The sequence below is a fragment of the Thermobia domestica genome, chromosome 1, assembly GCF_964235325.1.
Source record: "Thermobia domestica chromosome 1, izTheDome1.hap1.1, whole genome shotgun sequence".
NCBI classification, from domain to species: domain Eukaryota; kingdom Metazoa; phylum Arthropoda; class Insecta; order Zygentoma; family Lepismatidae; genus Thermobia; species Thermobia domestica.
The window spans coordinates 324146986-324166107 of NC_137454.1; the positions used below are offsets into that span (position 1 = coordinate 324146986).

Consider the following 19122-nt stretch of genomic DNA (forward strand, 5'->3'; position numbering starts at 1 on the left):
CCCTTCCCCCAATTACAATCTGAATTTTCTAAAAGGTTGGGTCGGGCACATGTCCATTTCTAAAAGGAGTTTATGTACAAAAATCCATCTGCCTAACACGATGGGCTCGTCAAATACTCTATTTTGGACATAGATTTTTAACTTGCCTTCTTCACCCTTAGGTTACGCATTTTAATTGAAAGGAATATGACAAAAATCCGGCTCGACCCAAGTGCTATGTTCAGCCTTTTCCCATGCCCTCCTTTCCTCTCTTAGAAGTGGAATTATCGAAAAGATTGGGGCACGTTTGTATTACAAATTACTAATGAGAAGTCTGTATTCCAAGTTTACCTTCCTTACTGGAGGGTTTGGTAAGATATTCTACTTTTCCAGGGCTCGCATCAGTCTGAAAAACCTGGAATGGTCGGAGAATCCAACTTACTTGTAAAAAGTACTGGGAAAGTCAGATAATTTCATGAAAAGCTGGAAAAATCAGGAGGGAAATTAAACTGCGATTTTTACTTCTCAGTACCCATTTGTCTTACCCACCTATTTGGTAGGGTATATTTTATATATATATATATATATATATATATATATATATATATATATATATATATATATTGCAAAACTTCTCTACCTACTACACACTATATGCATGTACATGCATAATAGATGAGCTATACTCTGGTCGGGAAAATAGTTTCTTTGTTACGTTTATGTTAACCTAGAAACGCCAGGGAATTCGTGCTTGACAAATAAGTGGGAAACGTGTTTTGACATAAATTTTGAACCCCCGCTCCGTCTCTTGCCCTTTTTAGAATATGCATTTTAATCCTAGTGACATAATAAAATCCTAGAACGAAGTAGTAACTATATCCGAAATTTCATTTTAAACGGTCTAACCGTTTTCCTGTGATACAGTCACAAACAGGGTAACTTTTTAAATAACTATTTTATTGTACTTCATTTTATTAGTAATTGAAAATTTTCATTCAAGTTAAATGTACAGTGTACAGCAATGGCGCTTTTCTACTCATAAGTTTTCATTTGCCAGTAATTGTGGGATGTAGTGTCCGGCACGAACAAGCTTATTAGTAATGTACGGATGATTAGGTTCATAATATGATAAGAAGACAGTACTAAATCAATCGTACTATTTCACAGGTTTCGAGAAGAGAAGTTAGGGAGGAAGCACACTTTTTCCTGGCTATTACATATAACTGTGCACATTTTCGTAGTGCGGAGTCACCGTTCTTCCAACGTACAGTTAAAATTTTGAATATATATATATATATATATAATATCGGGTGTTCTAAAAATGGCGCCCACGGACCAAAGAGCACTGTTCTACAAGTCATAATAAAGCAAAAAATATATATATTTGTATACCTTTCAGGTCCTTGTCTGGAGACACGAATTGCACTATATGGCAACGTCGCAAATAAATAACCATAGAGTAGATCTACTAATCTACCAAATAGTTACATTGATGCTTCCCAAATGACTGCTAAAGTCGATATAGTTTGGTACTAGCATCACTTATTAGTGTAGCAATCGATTTAACTCTTTGATGTATTTGTAGAGTGATACTATTGGTTCCAAGTTATCTGCGACGTTACCACTTTGTGAAATTTTGATTCCGCATAACGGCTAAAGAAAGCCCCGGAGGGCAAAACATCAAATAACATTTTCACTTTATTTTGGCCTGTAGAATAGTGCTCTGTGGTCAGTGGGCGCCATTTTTTAGAACACCCGATATATATATATATATATATATATATATATATATATATATATATATATATATATATATATATATATATATAATATACACTATTAATCCATTAGCTTATCAGGAACTAGTTAAATAATAATTTTTCAGTAATAAGGTGTTCTTCAATTCAGTTTCTTCAATGTAGTTTAATGTATTAGTTACCCACTGTTTTGATCTTGTTTTTCGTAATATTTCCTAATGTACCGTACTAATAAAATTCTAGACAGAACTGAATAAGGCTGTTTAATAGGAACGCGATATCTTCCAAAGGAACATCAATTGTTAGTTAGTTTAAAGGGATTTTCATTGTCTTCTACAGTGTTCCGCAACCTTTTTCTACTTGGCGGCATAGCATAAGTTATCCACGACTCGACACACCACATGAAACCCTTATTCCCCTTTAAAACATTATACGATTATACGACACTAGTAATATAAACGTGCAATCAACCTATTATTATTATTATTATTATTATTATTATTATTATTATTAATTATTATTATTATTATTATTATTATTAATTATTATTATTATTATTATTATTATTAATTATTATTATTATTAATTATTATTATTATTATTATTAATTATTATTATTATTATTATTAATTATTATTATTATTATTATTATTATTAATTATTATTATTATTATTATTATTAATTATTATTATTATTATTATTATTATTATTATTATTATTAATTATTATTATTATTATTATTATTATTATTAATTATTATTATTATTATTATTATTATTATTATTATTATTATTAATTATTATTATTATTATTATTATTAATTATTATTATTATTATTATTATTATTATTATTATTATTATTAATTATTATTATTATTATTATTATTATTATTAATTATTATTATTATTATTATTATTATTATTATTATTATTATTATTATTATTATTATTAATTATTATTATTATTATTAATTATTATTATTATTATTATTATTATTATTATTATTATTATTATTGAATAATATCGTTCTGTTGATAGTTCAAGTAAATAGCCTATGAGTAAAGCTTGCAGTTCGTCAAAATCGAGGTGGAATTTTCTTTATTTACTCTATATGCAAATCCATGCTGAAATACAACTATTCTAATTCTGCAGACAGTACATATAATTACTTTGAGAAAAAAAAGAATGTTAAAATGTTGTTCCGATTACTGTGAGCACATAGTTTGAAATTATTAACAACACAAAATGTATACAAGAGAATGCATTGCATTAAGAAGTGCAGTATAAAAATATTTTTAGAACAGCTAGTGCCACGCAAATCCCGTGGGACTTCCATTAAACTTCCTGTATGAGCAACAAATAAAAACGAAATTAAAACAAATGAAAATAAAACAAATAAAATTTATCGGATCGTTTTCAGAAAACCTTTCGTCGAATTCCCATCGGTTTATTCTATTGGGAAAAAAACACCAAGACAATATGAGTGACGGCTTTTTAAAAAAGTATCAATATATGGTAGACATGTATGTTCCATGGGATCTATGCAGCCTTTACAGAAATTTTACTTTAGGTCTCGCGGCGTTTTTTTCTTTAAACGTAACTCGCCAGGGACGTACGTAGGGAGTGAGTCCTTGAGTCTAAACTCCCAGAAATCCTGTCTTTTCTGCATATTTTGCTTAATTTTAAGGGTAGTTTTACACATGTTGATATAATATTGTTCTCATATTGAATTCCCCCCCCCCCCGAAGCTTTCAATCCCTTCATCCCCCCTCCCGAAATAAATTTATGCGTATTTCCCTGGATAGGATGAATCACATCTTACTAGGAAAGAGCAGAATTTTTTTCAAATATTCTTGTTTTTATCCTGCTAATTTCGATAGATTTTTCATAAATTGCTCGTTAGTTCGGCTTCAATGAAGTTAACTTGACCAGGTCATGCTTTAGGGGAATTCGAATCTCAGTGAACAAAACATATATTAAATTTGCGACTTAAAATTGCTGTATTTTCTTGTATGGTAGATAGTTTTGATCTGCACGTACAGGAAACAAAATTACATTATGCGTTGAGTGTTCTTATCGTTCGATTTCCAGCCCCGTCCGTACAAGACATTTGGGATGGTGTATGGCTGTTCTGGGTAGCGTAGTAGTTAACGCATCGGCACGGCATGCCGAAGATTCCGGGTTCAAGTCTCAATCTAGTCATCCACGTTTTCGCTCTTTGTATATCATTGAATTCGCACCTATACAGAATTTGGTATGTAAAAAATCCAGTTGTTTCCTCCCTTAATACAACCGTCAAAGGCATTCTGAATATGGACACTGGATTATCCAAGCACAACAGCTAGGTTATGGTACAAGCCATATGTTCTAAGTAAAGAGCACCGACCGACATCAAGAGTGAGAGGGTGTATGGCTGTTCTGGAAGCCGACTGGGTAACACGGCATGCCGAAGATCCCGAGTTCGAGTCCTGATCCAGTCAACCACTTTTTTACACTTTGTGTTTCAGTTATTTAAGTTTTGAGATTTTTTTTCGGTATATATGAATTGTAGAATTGTTTGTTGTAGAACATGTCATGAGTTTTATTTAATATTAGTTAGGGACCACTAAATGTATGAGTTATAGTGTATTGATTTTCGACCTTTCAAGCGCCCAAAGGTAAGAACAGAGTCTTTCGATACGATCTCTCTAAGACGAACAAATTGGCACTGTAAGGTTACTGATATCGTTTAATTAAGGAAAATATACAAGACGGTTTCTGTATTTCATTTTAAGAGTTTTTTCTTCCTTCTTTTTCATTTTCTTTGAAATAGGTGAACGTCAGGCTGAATTTGAACATTCCTAAATATTTTCACCCATACGAGGCAATTTAAGTGAAAGGGTGTGGATTTTGAAAAACAGTGTTGTGAAACTGTTTTGAACCTGATGTCTAGAATCTGTAGAACTTAAACTTTTTGAGAGATTGACTGAAAACGGTTTTCTGATTTTAACTTTAAAAAAAATTGCTGTGATCCTTATGGCATGTCTCTCTTTTACAGACGAAGAAACGCTATGTTGGTTATATGTATGAATCACCTGATCAGGAGAAGCCTGTATATGATGCAAAGGGAATTGAAACTGTGAGGAGGGATGGTTGCCCCGCAGTTGCTAAGGTACGTCTCTTTCCGCCTTAGATTTGTGTATTGTTTTCTATTATGCTTGTATTTGTTCCCTTGTATTACCGAATTGTATAAAGAAAAATCATGTAATGTTAATATGAGACACAATATTTACTTCAGACATGCTTCACCTAGGAATAGAATATTCTGAGTTCGCCTTTTTTCTAGTAGTAAGCAGCGAAGAGCAGAAGATACTGCAGTGTTTGATTTGCCATTTGTTTTTTAAAAAATGTTATTACAATTGTCAGTCTAAGGTTATTGTGTTCGTGTCACAAGAATGAAAGTTCGTAATCCCAGTTCTCTGTTTCGTGATTTTTAAAAGCCATAGTTCGGTATAAATTATACATTAAAAAAAAAAAAAAAAAAAGTTCCTTTAAAATTTTCGTTTACTTTTATTACAGATGTTGGAAAAGTCACTTCGTATTCTATTTGAAACACAAGATGTGAGTCTTGTCAAGCAGTATGTGCAGCGACAATTTCAGAAATTATTTCAGGGACGTGTTAATATCCAGGACTTGATATTTGCTCGTGAATTCAGGGGAATGTCTGGCTACAGGCCAGGCGCATGTGTTCCAGCCCTTGAATTAACACGGTAAGTGGTTAAAGTGATGTCTTTGAGTTGGAACAGTGTAAATAACGTGTACAAATATTCATAAAGAACTAAATTCAATAATCCAAGGAGACATGAATTTGAGTCTTCACATCAGAGATACTTACAATCCATAAGGTAAATTTTACAGTAGTGTTTTACGTATTTTCACAAAGTAAAGAGGAGGGCTGTTCAAAAAGTAACAGACGTTTTGAAATAAAAAAAATAAGTAACAGAATGAACAAACCAAATTGTTATTACGTACATTTGAAAGATACAGTCTTAAGCTATTTTTCCACATAATCGCCATGCAAATTAAGGCACTTATCATGCTGTGGCACCTTCGCGGTAGAACTCTGCCGCCTGCGATTTTAACCACTGGCTTACACCGGCGTGCACTTCGGTGCCAGTATCAAAGCGTTGTGTAGCGAGGAATGTCTTCATTGCTGGGAAGAGAAGGTGGTAGTCGCTCGGTGCCAGATCCGGGCTGTATGGTGGGTGATCGAACACTTCCCGTGAATTGGAGATCCTCATCGTGAACGTTGGAACGGCCATTTTTAAAAATCAATGCTTCATTGTCTCACTCGGCCTTCACTTATTATTCCATGCCCTACACTTCACAGTTGGCGACGGATTTCAGTTGGCTTGTAGTCTTTTGCCAACAAAAACCTAATCACAGAACGCACTTCGCAAGAGGCAGGATTTTCTATCGCAGCGCACGTTTTTAGCACAGTAAGAGTGTCACAGTCCTCATGCTACCACAGCTGGATGCGTACTGACTGGCAACGTTCTGACACCAAGATGGCTACTTAAGCTTCGTCCACTGCCGTGATAGACCAAAACGTCTGGTACTTTCTGGACAGCCCTCGTATTATAGTAGAGAATACCACCTAATAATTTCAGATAAATGCTTATCGTTAAATGCTAAAAATAAATTCATGTAGAACTTACATCGATGTACAGAGTCTGTATTACATTATCAGTTTTTTTTCTCTCACTTTTAAACTTTCAAAAAAAGAACTTGCCAGAGGTCGAAATTCAAAAGTTATGAAATTTGAATGAAATTATGAATACTAGTTTTTGTTACTGTCTCACCGCACTACAGACAAAATAATTTATTATACAGGGTGAGTCATAAGTCTCCATACAAATGAAAATACGTAAAACATAAACATTAGTAATCTTGTATGGAAAGTTACTATCTGGAATATGAAAAATAAACATTAGTCATCTTGTACGGAGACTTACTACCTGGAAAATAAAAAAAAAATAAACATTAGTCATCTTGTATGGAGACTTATGACTCACCCTGTATATTATTTTTGCTTTGTGAAGTAATAGATTTCTCCCTTAAAATTCACAAATGTGTAATATCCAATTTTAAGATGACACCGATACTGATATATGGCTGACCTCGTTAGATGAACAATTTAAGTAGCTTTTGCGAGAAACTAGTATTAAAAATATTTCTAATTGCATAGTAGGTTTGTGATAAAGTGATAAAAGGTTAATTAATGTGACCAAATTTTGTCTCTCATGGAGGATGCTGAAAATCCTTTAAAAAAAAATATAAAATTTTGTTGTTATAGTTCGTGGGTATCACCAAAGTTAGAGATAAAATCATTAGCATGTTGTTTTGTATTTGCTGTTGTTATTGTTACTACAGAAGATAACTTATCATTTACGAACAATTTTGCAGACAGTGGCTGAAAGTGGACCGTCGAGCTGAACCCCGAATAAAGGAAAGAGTGCCATATGTAATAATTAGTGGACCCCCAGGACTTCCACTAATTCGCCTCGTAAGATCGCCGTATGATCTTCTGAATGATTCTAGTCTGAAAATCAATTCATTGTATTATATAACAAGAGTGATAGTTCCTGCTCTTAATCGCTGTTTTTCTCTACTTGGAGTAGATGTGGAGACATGGTAAGTAATGATATTAAGAAATTTGTATTTATGTTTGTCTAAGTGATCTATAACTGCTTCTTCAGAAACAAAACACCGAAAGGTAGATATTTTGCAAATATACTATCAATGATTCTTCTAAAACATCCTGCGAATATTCTGAGAAATAAGAAGTAGAGATCGTGTGTTCAGGTACTAATAGCATCGAAAATAGACAGTGAAATAGGCACTTAAAATTTCAGAAATAAATACTAAGACCTAGCTCTAAATAATGAAGATAATACCTAAGAAATTAAGCAATGTGTCGTATTCAAATAATCAAGAAAGATATTTGATTGTTGTTACATATAAAAAAGAAGTTCTTCTAAAGAAAGTATGAAATTCTTTCCACGTTTATTCTACAAATAAATTGTTGCAGCATTTTATCACTTCTCAGCAAGACAGAGATTTATAACACTTTACCCGCAACAGTCCGAAGAAGGAATCATTAATCACTAAATTTTTAAGTATATTTCGATTTAATACATTTTGGTCATCCATTATAAGGAGTCATTAATTGCGATTTCACGTGATCGCGAGATAGTCTTGCGAAGTTGTCAGTTGATAATTATATCTTTGATACTACAACACACTTTTCAAAATGTAAAAGAATCTCTCTGTTTTCTAGAATGGAACCGGAGTATATTTAAAGCACGCAAGAACATGTACATTTTCACCTTTGAGCATGTATCCAATTTTCTTTAATTTTTCCAAGTTTTTGTTAGCTGCAATAAGTCACTTACATTTCTTGCGGTGGCATTCTTTCCATATATCGACAAAGAAAAGGTTATATTACACATTTAATCTATAATAATGAAATAGACAAAATAAATTCTGCTTAAATTGAAGCGGCGTAGATTCCGTAATGGCCTGTACGTTCATTTTTATCATAGCTCGAACATCAGGAAATAGGCGTTTTACCTAAATCCGGTTTTTAATAACAATTCAACGACTGCTTTTTGTCTGCTATAAGGAAGAGGAAGGGGCAAAAAAAAAAAAAAAAAAAAAAAAAAGAGCACGAAGTTAATTGTAAGGTTTGCATAATTTGCATGGATACCTTTTTCTATATATGGAACCAATGAATTCATAGAATACCGTCGATACTGAACAATCTTGTTGTTGTCAAAGGTTCACTGATATAATTGGAATTTAATATCTTGCTATATTATTAGAATTGTAGTGTAGTCAGTAAGGCGTCTACCTGCTAACTGGACGGCCCGGGCTCGATCCCCGATGGGGATGGGAAATTCTTCTCGTTCTGCCTTCATTCTAACACTGTTCTGAGCGTTACTCATACTCTTTAAAATGTACCTGGAGCCGGACCGTGGGACTGACTACTTCATCCCCATGGGCGCCGAAGTCAGGGAAGTGTAGACACACTTCGGGCTTTCGTGACTTGTCACCACTATTACTATCAGGTTGTGTAAAACATTTTGAATCTTTGGAGGTCAAAATTGAGAATACATTTGTTGTTGTCTGAAAAGGACATTATGAAATCATATATGCACCATTTTGTTCGATGACCTGGCCATTTCTCCCGGCAGCACTATAATCCTGTCACTATATAACTTCTGTATTATCTAGTCAGAAATTGTGACCGTGGTTTTCATAGACCTCTTTAGAAACTAACTAAATACCATTCAGGGAGTTCTGTAGAGATCAAAACAAATGATAATATGACAGTACCTGGTCCGTGCTATACGATAGATGCTTTAAAACCTTTCAGCCAAGTTCTCTTAATTTCTGATGGGTCGTTAAAGATGTATACGGCCTGACGTTGTCAGCGTAGTGTACGACACCTTTTCAGGTGAGCAGCTCCGGCCGTTTCTTTAGGCTTAGTAGGTGTACTCACGTTAATTGTCGATACTACAAGTTTGAGTCTCTCGTGTTGCTCGGCAGTAACAACTCGTGATGCACGATACCTTTCCAATCCCACCAAACGCAGAGTATAACCTTCCTGAGCGTCATGTGGGTCTTGCCACAGACTATAGAGCTGCTTCTCGCTTCGCATGTCCTTTTTCGCACTTGTTGTTATAGGTTATCTACTTTTCATCATTCGTGATCAGCTGCTTAAGAAATGTCTAGAACTTCGGTATGTTCAGTACAGTTTCACAGATATAAATTCGATTGAGTAAATGGTTTTGAGTTAGATTATGTGGCACCCAAACGTCGAGCTTCCTTTTGTAATTTCTCCAAAAGGTTTAACGCTGTTTGGTGATGGAAGTTTTGGTCCTTGGCGATGTCATGATTGCGTACATGCCGATTGTGCATTAATATATATCCATCCTCCACTTTTACTGTGATTAGTCAGCCTTTGTGAGGAGCATCTTGCACATCAAAATTTCCAGAACGAAAGCTACGAACCGTCTTTTGACTATTCCTGTTGATAACTTGCCTATAAACAGCACAAATTTCTTCACGAACCTGCGTAGCCATTGTGCCTTTATCGAAATAAAATTGTAATCTGTAGCGTTAGTTTGGGGAAAATTTGCTGATCTTCACGACGGAATACCGTCCGTCCGATTCTTGGAACTCGAGCATTGTTTGCACATCTACTGGCATCATCTGTCAGCTTTCAGATGACGTTAGACCTAACCCGCTGCAAAACATACCCTGTGATTCCGGACACTAACGCCATCTCGTGCGCTAAAGGCTCAATACTTTTAGACTACCTGTATTCTGTTTATCACTCAATGTAGAGCAATAATTTCTTACTCTCTCCTTCGGTACATTTTTTGAGATTTCTAGATTGTGCTATGCTTAAGTATCGGAAGCCTTATCTTCGACCATGTGTCAACAGGTACCAGAGCAGAAAAGGTAATAAATGTCGAGAAGTTTTTTTTGGAATTGAGTCCCAAGAATAAGTTCAATCTCATCCGTTAACACAATATTCAAGCCAGAAGTGGTAGATATTAATCATTTCCAGTTTCATCGTTAATCGTCATAGAACAGAAACGATAACATTTAGTGACAAGCGGTTTTTCTGAAGGTTGTTATCTGTTGACATCGTACAGTTGAACGAGGGCAAGTTGAAGTATTCCACTGCAACGTACTGACCGTCACGCCCACTTCGATCCCGCACCAGGTGGTTTTTATTGTTGTATGGACAGTAAAGGTTATTTTTATAAACTTTCTAGCTGTGAAATGAAAACTTTTGTACTGTGAAAACTGTGAAAAAGCCGTAAATTCGATTAATTGGTTTGTATGAAAATCTTATTAAATGATGTTTAACATTTTTCATTATAGTGTACCTTTTATTTAGTGTGTGATTATGTTTTCACTACCTTGTTTCAACACGTGCTCAACTATATAGTATTATAACTATATTCATTCCTTGATCTAGCAGTGTCAGTGTTTATTAAGGCTTTCCTAACCCAAATTTAATTTTGACTCTTCATAAGAATATGAAGGACAGGAAGCTATTTCTAACTTTAAATTACAGACTGAAGGTAAGAAAACGCTCACCAAATATACTGTCAAAAATTAGTTTTCCTTTGGAGTGGAGAGTTAAATGCTATGTTCTTTTAATTCTTGTTGCTCTCTATTTTTAGGTACAATGAGATGCCAAAAGTTTTGCGATCATATTTACCGTCAGCAGTTCCCGAAGGACAGAAGAAGAGTACCATATCTCAGTACTTTTCGACAATGAATTGTGTTGTGTGTGATAATCTTACCACTCATGGGCTGTGTTCGTCCTGCCAAGAAAATCCTCAAACAGTGGTTGTATGTCTTGAGGAGAAAGTCAGGTGTTGGGAGAGGAGATATGAAAATATTACCAAGGTAAGAGTGTAATTGGTTGTAACGATAGTATAATTGGAGTGAAGTAGTAATGTTAATGTTTTCACCTTCAGCTTATTGTTCTCCCATTGGCTTCCTGCTGCAAGAGACTAATCAGTAATTTCTGATTGGAACGTGTGTGTTATTCGGACGAGTACATGAGGTTCGAATTCTACATTAGGTTGTAGGTCCATGCCTCATATAACCCGTAGTGGCGGAAGGAATGAAACTCCAAGCAGCTTAATGTAATCGTGTCTTGGGCTGGACATCATTTCAAGTGTTATACGATATAGGAAGACGTGAAAGTATAAACTATTTTTTACACGTTGTAAGAAAATACACCGTATTTGCGCGATTATAGGTCGCTTTTTTTCCCCTAAATTTGGGCTTGAAAAATCATGGTACGGCCTATAATCGAGATTTTCCCCTCAGATCATAAACTGTTAATTCCAAGATCACATATACATTTATCTTGTGGATTGAAACGAATACCATTACAAGACATTGCAGTTACTCTTGTAAAGCATTAAAGACTAAAGAAGAAAATAACAGAAAAGCATACCTTGTTCACAAAAATTGCCACCTTCATTGGGTACCGGTAACACCTTACACTGGCACAAAAGACACTTGTACACTTAATACTTTTATTAACAGGAATACCTATCTTTGTTACACAGTATATAACAGTATATACAGTAACTGTACTTGAATAAACAAAAGCAACTTTGTTCCGCAAAACTGGGTTAGCTTGTTTGCACCCACCCAAATCAAGCACAATCATTTTCCACCATCTCAGCACCACGGCTGCTCAGGGTCAGTATCACAAAGGAGGTAATCTTCATGAGTCATCCTTCCATGTCTTCCAACTCCTTCAGCAATAAAAAACACACCATATCTCTGTTCTTCTGTAGTTTCCTCCATTTTTGATGTTGCCAAACACATGTATGGCGTACTTTCCATCCAGCATGTCCAGTACAAGGCTGGTATGCAAAAACAACGTCCTGTTTTCCTGAGTTTCCATCAGGTGTCAGTTCCCATACATGCCAACATTACCAATTTGCGTTGTGGGATTTATGTTTCGTAACATGTTTTCATTTCACTGTTCTTCATCTCTTAAAGATTCACTAAGTTGACTTTTGTTCCAAGGCAGTAATCTATGTACATTGTTATAATATCATCATTGATAATTTACAGGAGGTGCCCTCATAAATTCCTTCATCAGGAGGTTTTTTGTCAGGGGATGATTCATGTTATGAAACAAAACAAAATAGCAAAGTGGCTCAGAGTACTTTTGCTGACATTAAAATTATGTAGAGCAAAAATAAGTTGATAAATAGAATCTTAGCAACGATTCTTTACTGTTGCAAACTAATAATAAAATATTAATTCTTTATTAATAATAAATTGTAATTGTTGATTTCAAGATAATTAAACATTTATATTTAATCCGCGCTTAAAGAAATCGCCTCCCAAGAGGTGAAATGAATCAAGCACTAAGATACAACCATAGTTCATGTCGAAATCGTAAATCAATTTTAACCCTTTCATGCATGAATTATGTTCTCATTGACATGTCATGATTATTTTTTTCTTCCAAATTGTTTTTGATGTACTATATGTAAAACCGAAAATTTTGAAATTTGATATTTTCTTAGCAGAATTTAATTATTATCTTTAGCTGTCCACTTGAATGGACTTCATGCATTTTGGGTAAGACAATCATTTCTGAATTGTGACACACAAAGTTTGCAAAATTACACTAAAAATAAATGGAACAAACGTTATATTGTAGTAAACTTGACAAAGTGATTTTGGTACATACCTGTTCACAAAAAGCTGGAAACTCGTTCAGAAACTAGTCCGAAAAAGTGAGCCTAGATCCGTCACAAGTCCCGCAGATCTATACACAGAGAATTACATTTTCCCTCCGTTCTTTATATAGACACTAGCTGCAAACCGTACTGTCATCCGAGCGATGTGAAAATGTAAAAACAAAATCAAACTACTTATTTCTGAAATTAATATTGATTGCACACTTCATGCACAGTTCCAATATGCAAAAACAATCAATATCTTAAGTAGAAATTGCTGAAAAAGACCGAAAATAACTATTTAAAACTTCAAATGGAGCGATACAATTATCAATATTATAACGCATTTCCTACTAAGTGCTTCCGTAGCCAAGCGGGTATAGTAATGCTGATTGAAATTTCTGAAGCGAAGGGCGACGGTTCGAGCCTCCGTGTGGAGAGTTTGTTTTTATTTCTTCCTTTTAAATATATATATATATATATATATATATATATATATATATATATATATATATGGGAACATTGTTATAAATATAAATTTCCACTTTGAAGTGCTTGGAAAAACAATCAGACGAACTGTCACTTTTCAGATCTCTGTTACATTTACTAGCCCGCCATTTCCATAATTTATGTATGAAAACGTTAACACAGACGTCAAAAATGTAAATTATTCATGTTCCTGATTTTATATATATATTTGGTCTAGGAATTAATTCGTGCGAGTGGACAAGAGATGGCGCAACGAACGGAGCGTCCCACAGTTCCGTGTATCCACACATGTGTTGCAAACCCCTGTCATCGCGTATCGTTCGTAGTATAGGGCAGTGGATTAAAGCGTCAACAACACCAGTTTGTAGTTAAGTGAACATGGCGCAATTTGTGCCTGATAAAGTGTTTTTGCGGGGTGTCCTGCTGCATTACTTTAACATGCAGAAAAGTGCGACTGAAAGTCATCGTATTTTGGTGGAAGTGTATGGTGACCATGCTCTAGCTGAGCGAACGTGTCAGAAGTGGTTTGCACGGTTTAGAAGTGGTGATTTCGGCTTGGCAGACCAAGAGCGAGCTGGACAGCCAAAAAAATTTCAAGACGAAGAATTGACAGCATTGCTCGAGCAGGATTCGTGTCAAACGCAGGAACAACTTGCAGCAGCATTAGGCGTTGATCAAACAACAGTCTCCAAACGCTTGAAAGCCATGGGAATAATTCAAAAGATGTCACATTGGGTTCCACATGAATTGAAAGACAGAGACGTTGAAAGACGAAAAACCATTTGCGAATTGCTGCTTCAACGACAGAGCAGAAAGGGGTTTCTGCATCGAATTATTACGGGTGATAAGAAGTGGATCCATTACGAGAACCCTAAACGAAAAAAGGCCTGGGTGAAACCAGGTGAACCAGGTCCATCACAACCAAAACGAGATATTCACTGTGCAAAGGTTATGCTGTGCATATGGTGGGATATGAAAGGTGTGGTGTACTATGAGCTGCTGCAACCGGGTGAAACTATGAATGGAGAACGTTATCGACGACAATTAATGCGTTTGAAGCAAGCTCTGGCCAGAACACGACCAGAATGGGAGAACAGACATGATAAACTTATTGTTCAACATGATAACGCTCGCCCACATGTCGCAAAACCGGTCAAAACCTATTTAGAAAATGTCGGATGGGAAGTTTTACCCCACCCGCCGTATTCACCAGACGTTGCTCCTTCGGACTACTACTTGTTCGATTGCATGAACAACTATTTGATTGGACAGCGGTTTACTTCTTCAGAAGATATCGAAACATGGGTCTCTGACTGGATCGCTTCCAAGGATGAGGACTTCTTTCGCCACGGAATCCGTACATTGCCTGACAGATGGGCGAAAGTGGTGGCTAGCGATGGACAATATTTTTCTTAAGGTATTTATGTATTTTGTGTTTGTACTAAAGCTTCAATGTGTGCGTACCAACCGCACGAATTAATTCCTAGACCAAATATATATATATATATATATATATATATATATATATATATATATATATATATATATATATATATATATATATATATATAATGTATGTATGTACTGTATGTGTCACAACTCTGTAGCACTTTTTTCGTGAAAAATGCTGAACTACCAAAACATGACTATGTCTTGTCGCAGCAGACTAGTTTCTCCACTTCAGCGTACGAGTAACGAAATCACTTACAGCCAAACAGCTGCAGTTCATTCATTAGTCATGGCTCATCGTGGTCAGAATGTTCGCGAGCAGCTTACTGCTCTTGTTGAATACGGTGGTATGAGTGTGAGACAGGCTAGCGAACGTCTTGGTGTTCCCTGTTCTACAGCATATACTTGGTGGAAGAAATACTCAGAAACAGGTAACGTGTCTAGAAAACCTGGCACTCGCCTTCAAAGGGTTTTAACTCCACAACAAGATCGGGCTCTAGTTGATGTAAGCCGTCGCAATCCTTTCATATCATCCCGGCAGTTAGTGATAGCGTCTCGTTTTCCTGGCTCCTTCCTCACCGCTCGGCGACGCCTTAAAGATGCAGGGCTTCACGCATATCGAGCCGCGTGTAACGAGCAATTGATGGATAGTCATAAAGTTGATCGACTAGCATTTGCTGAGGCAAATATTGGTCGTAACTGGGATCATGTAATCTTCACAAACGAAAAGATATTCTCTTCAGCAAATGATGGTCCTCGACTTGTGTATAGACCCACAGGAAAACGTTACGATCCACAGTACATGGACAGAACGCATCGAATGGGGCATGTTACTATTCACTGCTGGGGATGGCTGTGTAAGGATACAGTTGGTGAATTACACCGTATGGAAGGCCGATTGAACAGCCAGAAGTATCTGGATATTGTGCAGTATGGCTTGCTCCCCACTGCGAGAAATTTATTTGAAGACGGCATTGTAGAAGTTCAACAAGATCATAGCTCAATACATGATTCCCATCTAGTTCAAGCCTGGTTTGAAGAGGAACCCAATGTTGAGCTAGTCGACTGGGTTCCAAGAGGATCTGACTTGAACCCAGTGGAAAATCTATGGGCGGAAGTTACAAGAACTCTACACGAAAATTGGCCACCAAGGACAGCTGACGCAGTTTGGGAGTTAGTTTCTGATGCGTGGGAAATAGCACAGGGACATCAATATGTCGCTAGCTTGTTAACTCATTACCAAGAAGATTAAGATGCGTCATCGAAGCTATCGGCGATTATACGAGATATTAATACCTGAATAAAGATTTGTCTTCATACCCAGATGACCTTCGAGCTCTTTCAAGAGCTTACTAAGTTTTTCCATTTTTCCTGTAATATTGCTTTCATTGGGACGTTTGCGTTTCGTCGGAATGTGCAATATATATTTATTTCTGCTCCTTTGTTTACCCTACACAGATAGTCCAGTGGTTAGCACGTGTGCCTTTGGTGTACGGGGTACCGGGTTCTATTCCCGCTGGGAGAGGCTTGTGTTTTTACCTATTTGTGATAATTCTGTGTTCGTACCCCTGTTGTTAAAGAGGTACTGCTAAAACTATAAAACCGAGTAAAACAATTACAAATTTAAAAAATCAGTTACTGAGGAACGGTCGATAAGTCAGTTTTGTTTTAATATCTAATGTCTAGCGCGTTCGTTGTTGGATCTTATAGTCGCGGGTTCAATTCCCGTTAAGGGTCCATTAAAATTTTACTTGAACTAGAATTTATTTGTATGAATCACTCGTCTTCTTTAGCCTAAAGGACTTAAACGTTGAGAAAAGTATATAGTAAAAATGAAATAAATAATAAGACAGTAATAATACCATTATTATACACTTCATTTTCACAAGCTGCTGCATGTAGTAACTATATCGATTTCCTACTTAAATTCAGTTATAGATAATTGTTTCTTATGTAGCAGCTAATATTCATGCTATACAGTACAAAACAAGTACCTATTCAATGTAAATAAATACAAATGTAAGATATTACAGATTACTGGCATTGCGATTTAATCCGATTTTAACCAGTACATATTTTCCAAATAATTGTTCAAATTGCTTTATAAGAATCCAGATTATGAGGTACCCTAAGTTTTTGTAATGAAAAAAAAAAAAAAATACAAGCATGTATATATATATATATATATATAGGTGTATTTTAGGGAACTTCCGGGCTTGATCCCACCCACCCCGAAATTTTATGTTTATTCAAATAAAATGTAAAGTGAATGAAATATCTTGTAGAATGTTCACATTTCCAAGAATGACGTTAGCAAAGCCCCCCGAAATATATATATGAATAATTTTCATGTTGGACGTGTGGTTTTAGGTATTCAACTGTGTCCACATTTCTCATTTTAGCGTTTTCGTACATGAATTATAGACATGGTGGGCTAGTAAATGTAACATGGATTTGAAAAGTGACATTCGTCGGATAATGTGTTTCCAGTCACTTCACAGTAGAAATTTATATTTATAAAAAAGTTCTCATATATTTTTTTTTTTTAAAAAAAAGGAAGAAAAACTTTTAACTTTTCGCACGGAGGCTCGAACCGTCGCCCTTCTTTTCAGAAATGTCAGTAGCAGTACTAAATCCGCTTGACCACAGACGCAACTTACAAGAGATTGTGTTATAATATTGATAATAGAATCGCTCCAAGCACAGGTTCCTACTTGGAGGTTTAAATATCCATTTTATGTCGTTTTCAGCAATTTCTGCTTAAGATAATGGTTGGTTTTGCATATTGGAACTGTGCATAAAGTGTGCAATCAATATTAATTTCAGAAATAAGTAGTTTGATTTTGTTTTTACATTTTCACATCGCTCGGATGACAGTACGGTTTGCAGCTAGTGTCTATATAAAGAACGGCGGGAACATGCAATTCCCTGTGTATAGATCTGCGGGAATTGTGACGGATCTAGGCTCACTTTTTCGGACTTAGTTTCTGAACGAGTTTCCAGCTTTTTGTGAACAGGTGTGTACAAGTAATAAGAGTTAAAAATCAACATATTCAACAAAATCGTACATGTAACTACTACTCTATGTCCTTACCGAAATTTTCACCCCCCATCTTTCGGCTTCGTGGGTATACTTGGTTTATGTTACGTCTACCCTTGAATGGCATGATTTGCCCGTCAATGCATTCATACTCTTCATCATTCACAGCAAATTCGAATCTCTCCTTCAGTTTATTCAGTACATATCCTAACTTATAAAGTCTGTCGTTCGCATCTCGAGGCTGTGAATTATCATAGAAATGTAGATATCTCCATATGAGGTCAAACCGGTTTACGGACATTACGTCAGTTATAACTGTACAACTTAAAACTTCATCATAAGACCGAAACTGTCGTGTTCTTGCTATTTTGATTCGCATACAGATTGCTCTGGAACAATGTCATTTACAACGTCGTCTGTAAATAACTGAAAACAAATCAATTTGTTCATTTCCCGTAATACTTACATTGTTATTTTTAAGAAATGGAGAAACATTCTGAGAAAACTTATTGCCATATTTTTACGACCACACTTTTGCTTGTTGTTGTCTTTGGTTCCTTCTATTCAGGGAAGGATCTTCAGTTTTTTTAATTCATTCGCTTATGCTGATTCCCTTCCGTCATCCTCAATATACTGAGTAACATATGTTCAAGGCAGTTTGTGTGTACAGGTCTACATGTTCCTGATTTCAGTTTGATTTCAGGAAAGATGGTCTTTTTGGGAGGTGTTCTGAACATACCAATTTTCTCTGCCATAACGTGTTGGGGTCAAGTGTAGTAACATCAACTGGAAATCGAACCCAGATTTCATACATATATTAGTCAGAAGAGCCTCATTGGTTGCCACAGAGCTAATAATTCTATTTTTCTGAGTGGCAAGCACCACTTTTTGCAAAACCAATCATATCTTCAATAGATGCATGAAGTCCACTACAGTAGACAGATTGTTGCACACAAATGTGCTTCAAGTGCATGCTGTCCACTACATGGGGCTGTCTGTTTGGATGATTTTTGTAGATACAAGAACAAAACCAGATAATATAATGATGTCAGCTTGTTTCAGACATAGTAACAAAGAAAAGAAAAAAGTATCACTTGCGTGCAACACCTTCCACAGAAGATGTCAGC

General features: G+C 35.6%; 1 protein-coding gene across 2 annotated transcripts in view; it reads left to right on the plus strand.

The window, feature by feature from the left end:
* PolZ1 (DNA polymerase zeta catalytic subunit) overlaps nucleotides 1-19122 on the plus strand; it is a 144821-nt gene that overhangs the window by 119856 nt on the left and 5843 nt on the right. For both annotated transcript variants that reach the window (XM_081728977.1, XM_081728969.1), the window contains 4 exons: nucleotides 4776-4889; nucleotides 5297-5487; nucleotides 7184-7411; nucleotides 10981-11209. In XM_081728977.1, the coding sequence (XP_081585103.1) occupies nucleotides 4776-4889; nucleotides 5297-5487; nucleotides 7184-7411; nucleotides 10981-11209 (762 nt within the window). The remainder of the gene's footprint in view (nucleotides 1-4775; nucleotides 4890-5296; nucleotides 5488-7183; nucleotides 7412-10980; nucleotides 11210-19122) is intronic.